Below are 16,662 nucleotides of genomic sequence, written 5' to 3' on the forward strand. Positions count from 1 at the left end.
CCGGGTGGGCGCAGGGCCGCGCGGGGCTCGGCACAGGGCTGCCGGCCGGGGCGCTGCCCCACGAGTTCGGGGATGAGGCAGGGGAGCAGCCGCAGTCCCTGTTGGAGGGCGGCAGCGGCCGAGCGGGGCCCCATTCCGCGGACAGGATCCAGGACTCGGAGAGCGGCGGGCACAGGGGCTGGGCCATGGCAGCGGCGGTGCGTCTGGTGGCCGGCGGCCTGCGTCCGCTTTATCCCCAGGCCAAGGTGTGAAGTGGCCCCTTCCAGGCTGCATCAGCACATCAAAGCCGGCTCGGGGCCTGGAGGGGGCGGGGCCTGACCCTTTGAACCAACGGGGGGCGAAGGTGCCGGCCCCTTGACTGCGCCAGGTTCACCCCACCTGGGCGGATCCTCGCTTGGGCGCCCGACCCAGCTACTCCGGCCTTCTACCTGCGCCCGGTGGCCCACGGTGCCCGAGGCATTGGGCCAGCCATGCAGGTTAAAAGAAGCAGGGTCAGAGAACTGGAAGTCCAGTTCTTGGGTGTCGGCCCACCTTCACCTGTTGAGGACCTTACACAAACTCTTAATTTTCTTGCACCTTAGTTTCCAATTTGTGTAATGGAAGCCTGGGGCATGCAACAGACTGGACTGTGGAATAGGGTAGGGACCAGGAGTGGGGCCCTGATTCCCTCTAGAGGTTGGGAGAACAGTAATCTGTGCCTCCTCTGAGACCCTGAGAAGGGTCCTGGGTAGGCCCTTCCCTGATGGTGCTTGGGGAGGAGGGGACACTATGAGGAAGCTATCCCAGGCAAATCCAAGCTGACAGAATCTGGTCAGGTTGCTGGACCATCTAAGCAGAAGGGGTGAGGGCCGGCCCGTGGCTCACTCGGGAGAGTGCGGTGCTGATAACACCAAAGCCCCGGGTTCGGATCCCTGAAAAAAAAAAAAAAAGAAGGGGTGAGCCTGCTGCCTGACACCCCTCCCCGGGACACCCCTAGCTTGGCAGGACCAGGGGCTTGGCTTATTGCCATAGCTGCCACCACTGGCCTCACAGATATTCTGCCACTTTGGGGCAGATATAACAGGTTTTGCCAATGAAATGTGAGTGGAAATGACGCAGAAAAAGTATTTCGCACAATTCAACACCTCTTCATGATAAAAATTCTCAGCAAACTAGGAATAGAGAGGAACTTCCTCAACCTGGTAAAAGGTGTCTACAAAGACCTTACAGGTAGCATCATACTACCTGTAATACCTCACCTATTCAGTATGGAACTGGACGGAGGTCTATGTTGTGCAATAATGAAAGGGAAATAAAACACATACAGATTGGAAAGGAAAAAATAAAACTGTCTCTATTTACATACAACATGATTGTCCACATAGAAAATCTCAAAGAATCTACACTGCCTGCCTGGCCCCTACCTTGTACCGTTATCATAATAGGCACTTCATGCATGGGTATCTACTCTCCAGCTAGACTGTGAAGTACCTGTGTCTGGCAGCATGTCTTTCCCTGTTTCTTGAAGAGGAATATTATCTAGGGTCTCTTTCAGTGCTAGGGGGCTGATATTTTACATCCTCTATGGCTTCCAGCCCTGTGCGACTGATGGATTAGCTGGTTTGTTGCAATGAAGGCCAGTGCCTTGGTACCTTTTCCTTGGGCATCTCTGCCCACCACCACCATCCCCGCCCTCCCTACTCTATTTTATTTGCTACTGCCCTTGGCCTCCTCTAACACTTTCTATAACCCCTTCTCTGCAGTCCCAGAACACCTATGTCCACAGTCACATCCAGGAGAAGCAGTGCCACCCCTGGGGTGGGGAGAGGGGAGGAGCCCATTCCCTGTGGACATAACTTAGGAATCTTCAACTCCAAGGAGAGCCTGGCCAGGAGGCCCCTCCTCAACCTACAGTTGTCAGCAGGGCCCACCCCTTCTGGACTATGGATACCTTCCTGGGGTTCCAGATCCAAGCTAAGAACATGGCATGTGAGCCCAGTTATTTTGAGTCTTCAATGCCACCAGGCCTAGAGGAACAAGTGATTAGGAACTGGTAGAGTGTGTTGTGCTTTGGGGTAGGAGTGGGTATAGAGAAAAGGCAGACAGGCAGGAGGGTTGGATCTTGGAAGGCTCTGGGTATCCTCCTGTCCAGGGACTGCCAAACTTCTGAATGTTAAAAAAATCCTCCAATTCTAGGGTCGGCCCATGGCTCACTCGGGAGAGTGCGGTGCTGATAACACCAAGGCCACGGGTTCGGATCCTATATAGGGATGGCCGGTTCGCTCACTGGGTGAGCGTGGTTCTGACAACACCAAGTCAAGGGTTAAGATCCCTTTACTGGTCATCTTTAAAAAAAAAAAAAAAAATCCTCCAATTCTCACATGATTGTGATTTCATTTTGTAGCTAATAATTGAGAAAACTCAGGGTGACCAAAAACTCTTGTTTTACTGTCTTATCTTCGTTTATTTGAAAATATATGCATGTAGTTAAAAAAGTCAAAAAGGCCACCAAGTACAGAGTATAACAAATCTCTTTACTATCCTGCCTCTGAGGCTTCCAACTGCCTGCTCCAGAGGAAACCACCAATACTGATTTCTTGACAACAAAGCTTTGAAATAAATTTGTATCTTACTAAGGACAGGATCCACTAGACATATTTGGACAAGAGGCCATATGAATGAGAGGCACAGTTTTTATGTTGAAAACACAGCCCCTAAAAATTCTCAGATCTGAAACCTAACAGTTAACATTAATTGAGCACGTGGGAGCCACAAGGAGATTTGGAGCAGAAGAGGGACACCATAGGTGGTATCTGATAGGAGGATCTCCAGTGTCAGGGCTAAAGGGGACTTAAAAAGACACAGGGGCAAGTGTGGAGGCAAAGAACCGACAAAGATGGCATGAGAAAGGCGGGGTAGTGGGGTAGGAGAAGTGGGGCAGATGGGAGGGTTCTACCCCCAACTCCATCCCTGGGTTCTTCAGCCCTCAAGGCTGACAAACTGGAAGTGACAGGGTGAGTCCCTCCCTCTCCTGTCGCCCCTGGGGTCTCTGGGAAATGCCCTCAGTGGCCCAGTTGGTGCAAGGGCTATGGTCAATGGGCCTGATGGAACCAAGTGGGGGATAGGGGCACCCCCAACCTCGAGCCTGGGCCCTGCCCCCTCCCACCAGCCAGCCTCCCTCTTCCCGCTTCCCCATGCCTGTCTTTTCCCTTTGATCTTCTTATCGTGGCCAGCCTCTCTGGTGGGTTCATTTGGGAGCTGCCTGAGTTAATGAGTTCTCCGGGCGGCAAGGCCCACACGCCTTCCCGCTGGGGTAAGGCCTTCACACTTCTGGGGCCTGTGTTTTGACAAGTGCCGGAGCCACTGGCTCCTGCTCCCCTGGCCAGAGCCTACCCTCGCCTGCTAACGTGTAAGGCTGGGAAATGAGGCCGTGGGGCAGCCCCACCAAAGCAGAGGTGAGAGTTCAGGCCTTGGCTGGGGTGGGGGCAGGCAGGACAGGAGGGCACCTTCTTAGGTTCAGGCCCAGAGCTCAGCCTTCCTGCTAGGCCCAGCTGGCTTCCTTGGGCCCAGCCTGGCCCTCACTTCCCGGCCAGCCCCTCTGACAGAGGAGTGCTAATCAGAGGTGCTATGTAAATACTCCCCTTGCAGCCCCTAATCCCAGACCCCGCTGGAGCCAGAGGCCCCAGGAAAAGGAAGCAGCTCTTCTCCTACTGCCAGCCTGCTCAGCATCAGCAGGCGCATCTCCTGGGAAGCTCCTAATTTGGGTGTCCCCTGAAGCCAGGAACCTTCCCGCCACACTTCTGCACCAGCCTGTGAGGCAAGCCCTTTCAGGGAAGGGGTGATTATTCATGAGGCCTCCACCTTTAGACAGCCTCCGACACCCCTCTGGATCTGGCCACTGTGGGTTAGAGTCCTTGTCTTGCCACGTCCTACCTGTGCCACTTGGGCAGCTCACTCTCCATCTCTGGGCACCGGCTGCTGCTTCTGTCCCATGGGGCGAGTAACACCTTCTGTGCCGAGGCTGTGAGGACTGAACTGCACAGAATGTGTGTACACTAGTGTCCCTCGAGGCCTGGCACTGTGCTGCAGCTTGGCTGGGTCACTGCTCACACTCACAACACACTGTGACGTGGGTGTCATTGCCCCACTTTGTGGATGAGGAAACAGAGAGGCAGAGAGGTTGTCCCATGTCGCACAGCTAGTAGGGGCACAGCTGGGTCCATCTGGCTCTGTCGGGGGCCAAAGCCTATGTTCTGCCCTCCCCACATCTCCCCTGTATCCTTTGGAAGATGTGGGTGGCTCCTTCCATCCTGGAGGGATGTCCTGAGAGTGAAGGGCCCTGGGAACCCTCAAGCCCCATTAAGCCCTGCTACGTATCAGAGAGACCTGTGGAGATGAGAAAAGAACAGTCTTTCAATGCCCTATGGTGAACACCACCCACAATCCAGAGTGGAAAAGGCACTGGGGAGTACCCAGCCGCCCACCGTGGATCCTAGGCCCCCCTGGGTCTTGATAGATGAGGATGGGGGCTGCACTTGGTCTGAAGCCCAGAGTAGTCAGAGCCCAGCGAAGGCTCCAGCTTCCCCCCAGCCCCCGCCTGTGCCTCCTTCCCCATCAGCCTCCCCACCAAGGGCTCTGAGGCTCTCAAGAGAGCTCCTTCAAGGAAGATCACCCCCTCTCCTCACACCTTCAGCTCTTGGAGCCACAGAGCTGGCAAGCCATATGGAATAGATTATTCTGGACCCATGATAATCTGATTATCTTGGCCATGGATCAGCTGGATGCTCAGCCAGTGGAAGTCACAGCAGCAGAGGGGTGGTGAGGAGGGAGGGGGTGGGAAGAAAGGAGAGAGATTTGGCAGATTCCCAGGAAGACTCAAGAGGAAGTGCCAGAATCTCCGTGGGTCTGGGAGCCCGACTGCTAATGCAGGGCAAGCAGATAGCACCTCTCTCCTGAGGTGTCACATTTATGCTCCTTTGCTTCACCAGCGGAAGAGGGGGTGGGTCTGAGCCTTAGAGTGAAAAGTGGGGAAACTGAGGCACGAAGGAATGAATGTGAGGAAACTTGTCACACAGTGCCTCAGTTTCTCCAACTGTAAAATTGAGTAGGGACTCTGCCTGCGTTGGTGGGAAGGCTCTGTCTCAGGCCAGAGGGTTGACCCCTGGCTTTATGGGGTCCTTGCATTCCCATCCACAGCCAGCAGAGGGCACTGAGCAACCACCTGAGATGTTTGGATCCACAAAGGGCAGACCTTCCTCCAACCATTCCGGAGAGGACTTTTTTCTGGGCCTAGGACCAGAATCTAGGCTTGGCCCTCACTTGGGGTGGGGGGTGAGGTGTGCTGGGAACTGCAGAGATGTGTCAGGAATGCTGGGGCTGCCTTAAGAAGTTAGTGAATCCTGGTTCAGTGTCGGTGTGATGGGCTGTGTGACCCCAGACAGGCTGCTTGTCCTCTCTAGACCAGTTTGCTCCTCTGTCCACCAGGAAAAACATGCCATCTATGAGCAAAGCAGCAGAGCAAGGCAGGAGCCCAGATGGGTGAGAAGGGAGACAGGTTCAGGAGGACAAGGGCCAAGCAGGGCTCAACACACACACACACCCCTGGGTGCAGCTAAGGAAGAAAAAGTTCAGACCATGAGCCGACCGAAACTCCAGGCAGTGGATGCCCTGGGCCCTGCACCCTTGCCAACTCTCGGCTGAAGATTTGTAGGCCCAGCTCGGCTGCCAACTTGGGGCACGTCCAGCCTGCTCAGCTCTTTCTCTCCCTCCCACACCAGCCCCTCCAGAAAAGCAGGGGATGGAGCTCTATCCGGGCAGGAGGTACAGGCCCAGGCACTCTCTATCCCTGGCCATTCCCTCAGTGACTGCTCACAACAGCAGTGCCAGGAGATTGGGCAGACCCAGCAGGAGGAGGCCACTGGCCTGGGACCCCACACCAAGCTGCTGCGGTGTTTCAGGCCCTCAGCCAGCTCTAGGTCTTCCTTCTCAAGGGCAGGGGACTAGCCCAGAGGTACCTGACTTTAGCCCAGTAAAAAGCAGAGAGGGGGCTCTAGGATTGAGCTGGAAGGCCTGGGCAGGGGGTTCTTTGCCAAAGGCTGGGGAAGGGGGCGTCCCTGGACAGGCTGGAGAAAATCTAGGGGAAGGGGGATGGAAATCAAATTGACCAGATGATAAGTAAAAAGGTAGTCATAGGTGATCAGTACTGACCATGTGCCAAAAACTGAGGATATGATGAACTCAATCCTTGGCTCCAGAGGCCGCTCACCAAGAGAAATCCAAGATCCAGCCCTTGGCCTGAGCCAAGGAAGTTTTCTTCATCCTTGGAGATTATGCCCCACCCCAGGCCCTGGGAGTGCACAGGATGGCCAGATGCCTGGCTGCAGCAACCCAGCCATGCAGGCACATGCTGCCGGCTGCCGTTAACCGGGTTGGCCTCAGCAACCCTCCTCCGGGGCTCCTCAGAGCTGGCCTGAGGCTTCACAACAGCCTCAACATGCCCTTTGCCCAGCAGTTCCCCTGACGGAATTTATCCTGATTAGAAAAAATTAAAGTTTAGACATACTGCTGAGTGACAAATCCAAGTTGCAGAAAAATCCAATCAGTATGAAGCCAGTGATATAAGCAAAAACAAAACAAAAACCTGAAAAACAACCTCGAAAGTTATCAAATGATACCATGATTTTGTAAAGGTCTACTGTATATATGTGTATACATCTATAGAAAAAGGTCACAGGGTGCTCACAAATATATAACACACCAGCACTTATTTGGTGTGTGAGTGGGAGCAGGTCTGGGTTCTGGAGGGTGGTCAAGAGAGACTTCCTTATCTGTATCTTTAAACTTTTCACAAGGAGATTGCATTCATGTAATACATGTGTAATTTTTTTTTTTTTTTTTTGTCTTTTTGACTTTTTCCGTGTCCGGCAACGGATCACAACCCTCAGTGTTGCCCCCGTACCGGACCGGGGACCGGCAACGGAATTGCAACTCTCGGCGTTGCTCCCGCGCCTCGCTCAGCCAGTGAGTGGGAACCGGTCCGTATGTGGGATCCGAACCCTCGGGCAGGAGCGCTGCCACGCTTCCCAAGCGGCGCACTATCCAGTGCGCCACCAGGCCGGCCCTACATGTGTAATTTTTAAAAACAATTTTAAGGGGCCGGCCTGTGGCTCACTCGGGAGAGTGCGGTGCTGATAACACCAAGGCCACAGCTTTGGATCCCATATAGGGATGGCCGGTTTGCTCACTGGCTGAGCATGGTGTTGACAACACCAAGCCAAGGGTTGAGATCCCCTTACCAGTCATCTTTTAAAAAAAAAATAATAATAAGGGGCCGGCCCGGTGGCGCACTGGATAGTGCGCCACTTGGGAAGCGCGGCGGTGCTCCCGCCGAGGGTTAGGATCCCACATACAGACCGGTTCCCGCTCACTGGCTGAGCGAGGAGCAGGGGCAGCACCGAGGGTTGCGATCCCGTTACCGGTCCCCGGTCCGGTACGGGCGCAACACTGAGGGTTGCGATCCGTTGCCGGGCACGAAAAAAGACAAAAAGACAAAAAAAAAAAAATAATAATAATAATAATAAATAAATAAAATAAATAAATAAATAAATAATGATAATGATGACAAATTTTACATTATATATATTTTACAATTTGGAAAAAATTTAAAATGTAATATCTAAAAAGACTTGAATTGTACATTGTATGGTATGTGAATTCAATAAAGCTTTAAAAAAAAACAAACCGTATATACCAGAAGCTTCAGAAAATGGAAAAACAACAGCAACAAAAATGACACACTCTCAATGCCTCCATCTCCATGCTCATGTGTTGGTAGAGATGCCTAGAAAAGGCTAGGACACAGTGATGTGGGCCACAGTGCTTCTCTCTGGGTGGACGGAACCAGGAGCATTTCAAATTCCCTTCTTTTTGCATGTCTATATTTTCTCACTTTTCTGTAATGAACATGCATTGCTTTAGTAATTTTTTTTTTAAAAGGAAAGAAAGAAAAGGGAGGGAGGGAGGGAAAGAGGAAGAATACACTTGCCGATCCCCTCTCCAGCTTGTTCGCCCTCCAGCACGTGGGCCCCCCTGTAGCTTTTGAAGATGAGGCTGGGGAGGCTGGGTCTTCCCCGAGGCCATGGGCACCCCTCATTCTCCCCTTTGTCTTTCCCAAGTGCTGCAGGGCTTCAGAAGGTCACTTCTCTCTAGCAGGGCAGGCAGGCAGGACTTGGGGAGCCCTAGCTGCCAAACACATGGTGCTCCATCTAATCCTCACAGCAGGGACACCATTTCATAGATGGGGAGACTGAGACTCAGATGGGCCCTAGGCCTGAGCTGCTTCCACTGGGCCCGGCTGCCCAGTGAGCTGGACCAGGCAGCCCCAGGGCCTCCTTGGCTCAGCCTTCTTGTTGGAGGAGGAGCAGAGGGTTGCCCTCCACGCTCCAGCCTGCTGGGAAGTTCCCGGGATACCTGTGGCCCCAGCCCCTTTGCTTCCCTGGCTGACAGTGGCCACATCCTTCCCCTACATTCTCTCCCCTGGCTCCAGGTAGCCCTTGCCCTGATGTAAGCACAGTCTCCTGATCGGTTTCCTGCGTCCAGCTCTTCGCCTTCCAACCCCTCTCCTTCCTCAACATTTCTGTTGATGTCATTGCCTCCCTAAGTGTCCAAACCGCCACCCTGCCCCCACCTGCTGTCCACACCAGCTCCCACATCTCCCTGATGCATCCTAGGGCTCCAGCCCCCTTGGCTTTGCCCAACTAGCCCTGAGCTGTCGCATTTCACACTTGGCCTCACACCTTTCCCTCTGCCAGGACTGCCCAACACCTGCAATTGGAGAAAACCCACAATTTCAGGCCCCTCCCTTCCCCCTAGGTCCCACCCTGATCGCCCAGCAGGAAGCACCTCTCTGTCTCCCATGGGAGCCCAGCACACCAGGTCACCACCAGACCCAGAGCCAGTTTGGCAGTCTTTCTCCTCCTCCCCCTCAAGCCTCCTGGGAGCCTCAGCTCCAGCCTGGGTGCTGTTACCCAATGGTGAAGTTCACAGCCCTTGCCTCAAAGCCAAACACCAGTGGGTTGGAACCCTGTCTGTGGAACCTTCTGCAAGTGATGTGACCTCTCTGGGCCCAGTTTCCTCATCTGAGCAAGGAGAGAACACCAGGCTGTAAGTTTGAGCAATGAACAGGAACACGTGGGCACAGCACTCAGCACTGGTCTGTGGAGAGGTGCTCAGGAGACAGGCCAGTCCGACGCAGTCAGGGTGAGCCCCAGTTCAGTGGTTGACCTTGCCCAGATGGCTGTCAGTCTCTGGGCTTCCCAGTGATACTGATGGCACTCTGCCTGCCAGGGCCCTGTCATCAGACTTCCCTGGCTCTGCCCAGTATCACACACCAGCCCCTGGGGCCAAGGGAGGCTAACTTGGGGCTGTGAAGTGAGGGGTCTGAAACCCTCCCCAAGTCCTTCCATCCCCAGCCTAGGGACCTAGGCCCTGCTTTTGCTCTGGCCCTCCCGTGGCTGGGACCTGCAGCTCCCCACCCCCTCCCCAGAAGTACTTTCTGGGGCTTCTGAGGGGGCCTGCTGCCAGGCTGTTTTGGAGGCCCTTGCACACCCTCGTTCCCAAGTCAACACCTTCTGCCCTGAGGGAGATGGCCTTTGTGTCAACAGGCAGCCAGGAGGTGTGAAGGCAGCCACAGTGGCAAGGGGAGGCTGGGCTGGCCCTCCCTGCTCTACTGGTAATGAGAATACCACACGGCCCCTGTAGCCCCCGCCTTCCCCCCCATATTCCCACAGTCTGACACCCCAGCGCCTGTGAGGAACCCAAGGGGAAGGAAGGGCAAGGAGACCTGTGGGTCAGAGACCAGGCCTTAATCTGGCCCCTGGTCCTTGGACCTGCTCCCAGGCCCTGTACTGCTTGCCCAGGGAGAAAGAGCAGGTGGAGAACTCCTGGGAGCAGGGCTGTGGGCAGCCAGGTGCCTGTTGGGGTCGGAGGTGAGCAAAGTGCAAGGCCTGTGCTAAGCCGCCAATGGCAGGCTGGGTCAGGGACACTGCCCTTCTACACCTCCTGGCAGGGCCAGAGCTGAATGAGCACACTGGGGGGGCCAGCCTGGAGCCTCTGCCCTCCCCACCTGACCAGTGGTTTCAGGCAAAGGCCTGTGAAGTCAACAAGGGGTGGTGGGATGGAGGCCCCATCCCTTCACCTGTCTAATAGGAATACTGACATGGGCACTGCCTGCCTCACAGTACCAAGCTGACCCATGCCAGCCACACCGGAGAGCCCAGCCAAAGGTGACAGTGGCCTTGAGGTTCTGGCCCTAAAAACAGGCCCAGCTGAGCCACAGAGATTCAGGAACAGAGGAGAGCAGGCTGGGCAGGACAGGAGCCTGAAGCACCCAGGAGGCCTCACTGCGCTCCCCCATCCCAGGCTGCCCTCACGTTCCCTGGGGCTCCCTTACCCCAGGACTACCTACAGTCCTGAGGTGGCAGCCCCTGTCCTCTCCCTGATTCTTGGCCTCAGCAGTCACCAGGTCCAGCTCCCTTCTTTTATGGAGCTAGACAGAGTCCACAACAAATGTCCACTGCAGCTCCTGCATGTGCCTAACGTGTAGTCACATGGCCTCTTCTCAGTCACCATCAGGAACAGGCCACTCCCTCAGAAGACAGCCCCTCTGATCTCAGGAAGTTCTTCAGACTCTCCCTGGAGTGCTCCCCTAGGTTTGGGCCTCTGCAGACAACTATCACATCCCCTAGGTTTGTTTGTTTGTTTGTTTGTTTTTGACTAAACACCCCTAAGTCCTTCAGCTATTTCTCTGGTGACCTGGCTTCAGGTGTCCTCACTAACCTCCCTCCCTTAAGCTATCCCGTCCCTCATAAACTGAGTGGCCCCAGGTTTCACCACTTATTCTAGGTATGACCCACCCTGCCTGCGGAATAAGGAGCCATCACTGGCTTGGTTGAAAACCACTTGCTTCTTGAAAATTCAAATGCAGTCTGGGATCACATTTGCTTTTCATGCCCTTGACACCTGGAAGGCAATGACCACCATGCCCTTCCCACATGTGCTGTTTACAGGATACCTCCTGACCCTGAACTTGGAGGAAGGGTACATATGGCTCTGTTGATTCCACCTTATTACATCTGATGGGTTGTTCCAGCCTGTCCTTAGATCCTGGCTATTACCCAATTCACTTCCTGGGTTTGGGTCTTACCCCAAATTAGATCTGTTCATATCTGCATTCAAGATCATAATGCTGCCCATGATAAGGCAGGAATAGAGCCTGTGGCACATCACTAGAGACCTTCCTTCTGGTGAACAGCCATCCACTCATCTGTGGGAACATGAAATCTGTTATGAATTCACATAACTGAACTGTCATCCACCTTTCAGGGCCCCACTGGTGGACAAAAATACCCTAGGAACTTCCTTATTATATGGACAGAAATTGTATTCCGTTGCTCATAGTATACTCAAAATGACAGTGACTTAAACAAGATGGTGATTTATTTTCTCGTTAAAGAAATACAGGGGTGGACAGTCCAGAGCCAGTATGTCACTTCCACGCTATCATCAATGCCTCAAGCTTCTTTCTGTTCTACCATCCTTAGTGTGTGATTTCTGTCCTTGAGATTGCCACAGGAGCACAACATGGTTGCTAAAGCTCCAGCCATCACATATGTTTTCTAGGAAGGAAGAAAATATAAAGGGGTAGAGCCACAGGAGTATACCGCTCAGCTTTAAAAAGCTGTTCCTGAAGCCCCAACCAATGACTTCTTCTAACATTTCATTGGCCATTTTATCTGCAAGATAGGCTGAGAAATGTAGTTTTGTAAATTTCATTTCATCATTGCCACCTACAACAATATAGAGTCCTGTTATTAGAGAAGAAAGGCATATAGATGCTGTAACAGCTGCTGTGTGGGCAACTAGCAGTGTCTGCCACACTCGTGAAATACATTCCCCTCACCATATTTCCCTGATCTAGCCACCACCTCTTTCTATCACAGGAGGAGGTGAACCTCGTGTTAACTAGCATGCTGAGGCCCAGAATTTAATCACTTACCCAACAGCACACAGCCACAGTCCCTCCTTGTAACAGGCAAGTCAAATGAGAGGGAGAGATGTGGAGAAGGGCCTATAGGGCGGGACCTGGACCTAGTTTGTTTGCCCAGCACCTGGAGCAGGTTCCAGCACAGAGTAAACACTTGCCTCTACAACCACCCGAAGGAGGAATGCTTGAGAGTCTCAAGGCTGTAGGCAAGCTGGACAGGCACCAGCACCAGGACTCAGCCTACCAGAAGCTGGTTCTGAGTCTCCATTTCTAGTGTTGCCTGGGCTGGTTGGCTCCAGTGCCAGCTCCAGACACCTGAGTTATCCAACTGCCTCTGTGCTGCAGCTCTAGTGACACTTGCCACAGGACAGGAGTTAGAGTGCCCTGCTGAGGATGACCCCCAAGCTGGGTCCACAGAGAAAAAAGGGTGGAGACAGAGATAGGGCCGGATGCCTGAGGCTGGGTGCTGGAACAAGTTCCAGAGAAGGAAGGACTCACTCTCCTTCTTCCAGGGCCAAGGCTGAAGACAGCAGCCCCCTTAGTCACAATCCAAGCTATTCCTTTACCCACGTCATTCTGCTGCCCAAACTTGCTATAAGCATAATGTCTGCTCTGTGCTAAGTAATATGGTATGCATTATCCTATTCTACCCCAACAATTACCCTGGAGATCAGAATCCCCACTTTATAGATGAGAAAACTGAGGTTGAATAAGTTGCCCAAGTTCTCACAGCTGGTAAGAGGTAGAGCTGGGACTTGAAACTAGGCCTGTCTGACTGCGAGCCTAGCTTCCTAGCCACTAAATAGCACTGCCACAATCCCTCCCCAATGGGGTGATCCACTGTGGTTTCCCTCCTGGTGAGTGAGGTTGGCAGACAGTGTGCTCCTGTGCTTCCAGAGCCTGGCTGAGGGGTCTGATGAAGAGCCAAGGGCCATAGCAAACCAGGCTAAGGTTCCCACCTTGCAGTGCCTATACTCTGACATCCCATAGTCAGCCTAGGGCCTGGGATCTGCGGCTAGCCTAAACCAAGGTCGAAGGGTGGAAGGAGGCCAGGCTATTCCAGAGAGGAGATGATAATATGTACCATGTGCAGGGCTCTATCCAATCATTCATCAAATCCCTTCACAGGCAATGCTTCTAGGCTGGCTCTATAGGTGGGGAGGGAGGGAGGAATAATTCTGGATATTTGAAACCTTCCTGTAGATCACAAGGCCATTCCACCGCTGGATAGCTAGCTGTTTGTACACAAGGCAGCACTGTTTGGCAAAAACTAAAAACATACTAAAGGTGCATCAGTGAGGGACTGACTAGGGTATGTGCATGCTGTGGAATATTATACAGCAGTTAAAAGGCATGAGTCAGAAACATCAATTAGAAACAACACATTAACCTGAAATTTCAGAATCCAGATCAAGACATATCTATGGAACCCAGTGAATTTTGTTTGCAACTGTCAAGGACACGTATGTAAGTTCCTTGATAAACAGTATGTATTGGATGAATAGATGACGTACTTACACTACATTTGCCATTATTCCAACCTAAAAAGTCTAGGATTTAATGTTTTGCCAGTTCTCACTTATTTCCCCTTAGGAAATAACATTTTTTTAAACCTTGGTTTAAACCCTTTTAAGTCATGAAATGTTGCATAATTGCTTCTTTTCAAAGAAAGCCTATTTGAAATCGGTTCTATTTTCTTTTTATGTTATGAACAAATTAAAATTTTCTCTTTATTTAGAGCAGCTGGAATAAACAACAACAGTTGCCTTGATCGATGCTATTCAGTGTCAATTCTCACTTCACCATAATGTCAGAATGGTAACTTGGGCATATTTTCTCCAACATATTTTAAAATAAGTTCTGAGAAAAAAGTAATATATTTTCATTATTGAAGGTTTATACCTTCTGCCAGTTTACCCTTTTTCCAAGTTAAAATTATTTAAATGGATGGACATTTAAATCAATTATGACCAATTATGGTTTTGTTTTGTATATACAAGGGTACTTCAAAGAGTTTGTGTAGAAATGGAATTAAAAGATAATACAGCCAGTTAGCTAAGTTGGTTACAGAGTGGTGCTGATAACACCAAGGTCCAGGGTTTGATCTGTGTTCCAGCCAGTCGCCAAAAACAAACAACAGATAATACTAATCCTTCTATGAACTTTTAGAAGTACCCTTGTACAATAATCCATAGTTAAAAACCTGTATCCACAAACAGTAAAAATCTCATCCATCATTAAAAAAAAAGTTAGCTAAACATGTTCCGATATGGAAGACTCTAAGACATGCTGTTAAACCAAAAAAAAGCAAGTTACAGGTTGATGCATACAACATACGATGTGCATAATGTAATCTCATGAGTACTGTATGCTTTCTAAGGATACACACATTTATGTAAATGCACACAACCTAACAGCAGCTGTTATCTTTGAGGAGGGTGGGGGTCTGTTAAAGGGACTAGGCTTTATCTGTAATGTTTCCATTTCTCTCAGTAAAATGTATTGATTACATAATTTGTGTAATTAAAAGTTATTTTTTAAAAACAGCCACAAAAAAATTACAAGGCCATTTATTACTTCAGACTGCTGTGGGTTAATTTATTCTTTCTTTTTTTGGCGCTGGCCAGTACAGAAATCCGAAGGGCTAATCTATTCTTGAACACCATTGTCATGTTGACTGTTAGCTATTGATTACTGACTTTTAAAATTATGTCACCATTCTGCTTACAAGTCTCTACAGGTCCCAATGCCTTGGGAATAAAATCCAACTCCTAGCCTGTTCCCAGCCAGGGAGAGCTCTGGCCCTCCACACGGCCACCCTAGCACTCTGCACCTGGAGCACCCTGAGAGGTCCCACTGCCAGGCTGCTGCTTCTGCAGTTCCCATCCAGAATGCTCTCCATGTGCCTCCCTCCATACTCACATCCCACTTGTGGTTCAAGGCCTGCTGTGACCTCCCCACCTCTATAGCCAGAACCCCATTGTCCCTGGCCTTCATTTGGTTTTTAGCGTCGGGGCTCAGCCCTTTCCCTGGAGATCACACGGAACATTGATACCCCCCCCCCCGCTTTTTTTTGTTAAAAGATGACCGGTAAGGGGATCTTAACCCTCGACTTGGTGTTGTCAGCACCACGCTCAGCCAGTGAGCAAACCGGCCATCCCTATATAGGATCCGAACCCGTGGCCTTGGTGTTATCAGCACCGCACTCTCCCGAGTGAGCCACGGGCCGGCCCTGATACCCCCTTTAAACTGTAACCCTCAAACAGTCCTGTGAGTATATACTATCATCATTATTCCTGTTTTATTGAGAAGCTCAAGCTCAGACAGGTTAAAGGCCCTGCCGAAGGCCACACAGCTTAGTTAGTGGTAGAGCTACTAGTTACACGATGACTGTTCACCTGTCTTTCCTACAAGATTGAGATCTCATGAGAGTAGAGACCATGACTAACCAGCTCATTCACCCTGGTGTGCCTGGCATTTACCAGTTGCTAAATAAGAATTAAATGAATAATGCCCACAAGTATTCTGAAATGTAAGTACCTTCTATATAAAATGATAGGGGCCCATTCTAAGTGCTTTACCAGCATCGTTCCACTTAGTACCAGCAACCTTCCTAAGTGGTAGGTTATTGTATTAGTATTGGGACTAGGAAGAAACCTGAGGCTCAGAAGAGTTAAGTGACTTGCCCAAGGTCAAACAAGTAATAAACAGACCGGCCTGAAGCCCACCTTCGCCCATTTCCACGACTCACTGTACACCATTCCTCTTCTCCAGACTGCTCTGTTCCACTTTTCAGAGGTAGAAACAGCCCTGAGATGACTTTCTCAGTGTCACTAAGCAAGTCAGCAAGTGTGGGTTTTGGAAGACCCCAGAAGGGTCCAGCTGTACACACCCCCCCCCCCCCCCCGCAGGCAGGTCCCTCGGGACTCGTCTTGCTTGGCACCTTATCCAACACACCAGTAGACACTGCGTGATAGTTACGGGGCATAGTCCCCCGGAGGCTGGTGATGAGAGAGGCAGCCTCTCCTCACGGGTTCATGAGGCACTTGAGGGACAGCCCGGGCGCCCAAAGACCATGGCACTACCCGCCGTTGTGGGGCTCCCAGGCACTCACCCGGCACATTGGACGGGGCCGGGGGCGTGCGTGGGAGGGAGCACGGTGAGAAGCTTAGCAGCTCCATCCAGATGCGAATTGTCCCTCCCACACTTCCCGGGCTGCAGGGGCCTCCATTAGAACCCCCAAGGAGTCAGAATCCACACCTCCGCAAATGGACCCGCTTTCCCAGGGCCCCCCTGCCCAGACCTTCCCTGGGCTCTGTGGGTTTTGACACCTCTCTGTAACCTGGCAGGGGGCCACCTCGCACCTTTGGTCCAGATAAAAGCTAAGGCCTGGAGGTGGCTGGCCCAGCCTGACAGAGTCCACGGCCCGGCCATGGCCCAGTCGCCACCTCCACAGAGCCTCCTTGGCCACGATCACTGGATCTTCTCTCAGAGTTGGGGCTGGGCCTGCCACTCGGACTCCACGTCGCCGGCCTCCTCCTCAGATTCGTCGGGTTCGTGCCCCTTAGATGGCGCCCGCGGCCCCTCGCAGCCTGCTCCCCCGGCCCGTAGCACGAGGGCCGCCGAGGCCGCCCCGACGG

The 16,662-nt window shown here is 52.1% G+C and overlaps 2 protein-coding genes across 2 annotated transcripts in view; one reads left to right on the forward strand and one right to left on the reverse strand.

Annotated features, from left to right (window-relative positions):
• The window catches only part of MESP1 (mesoderm posterior basic helix-loop-helix transcription factor 1), a 1,535-nt gene extending 1,348 nt beyond the window's left edge, over positions 1 to 187 (reverse strand). The window contains exon 1 of the mRNA XM_008563189.1: positions 7 to 187. Within this exon, the coding sequence (XP_008561411.1) occupies positions 7 to 187 (181 nt within the window). The remainder of the gene's footprint in view (positions 1 to 6) is intronic.
• Positions 188 to 16,454: 16,267 nt separating this feature from the next.
• The window catches only part of MESP2 (mesoderm posterior basic helix-loop-helix transcription factor 2), a 2,675-nt gene continuing 2,467 nt past the window's right edge, over positions 16,455 to 16,662 (forward strand). The window contains exon 1 of the mRNA XM_008563265.1: positions 16,455 to 16,662. This exon is cut by the window's right edge and continues 15 nt beyond it. Coding sequence (XP_008561487.1) covers positions 16,455 to 16,662 — 208 coding nt within the window.

Source organism: Galeopterus variegatus, unplaced genomic scaffold, assembly GCF_000696425.1.
Source record: "Galeopterus variegatus unplaced genomic scaffold, G_variegatus-3.0.2 Scaffold14, whole genome shotgun sequence".
Classification (NCBI taxonomy): Eukaryota; Metazoa; Chordata; class Mammalia; order Dermoptera; family Cynocephalidae; genus Galeopterus; species Galeopterus variegatus.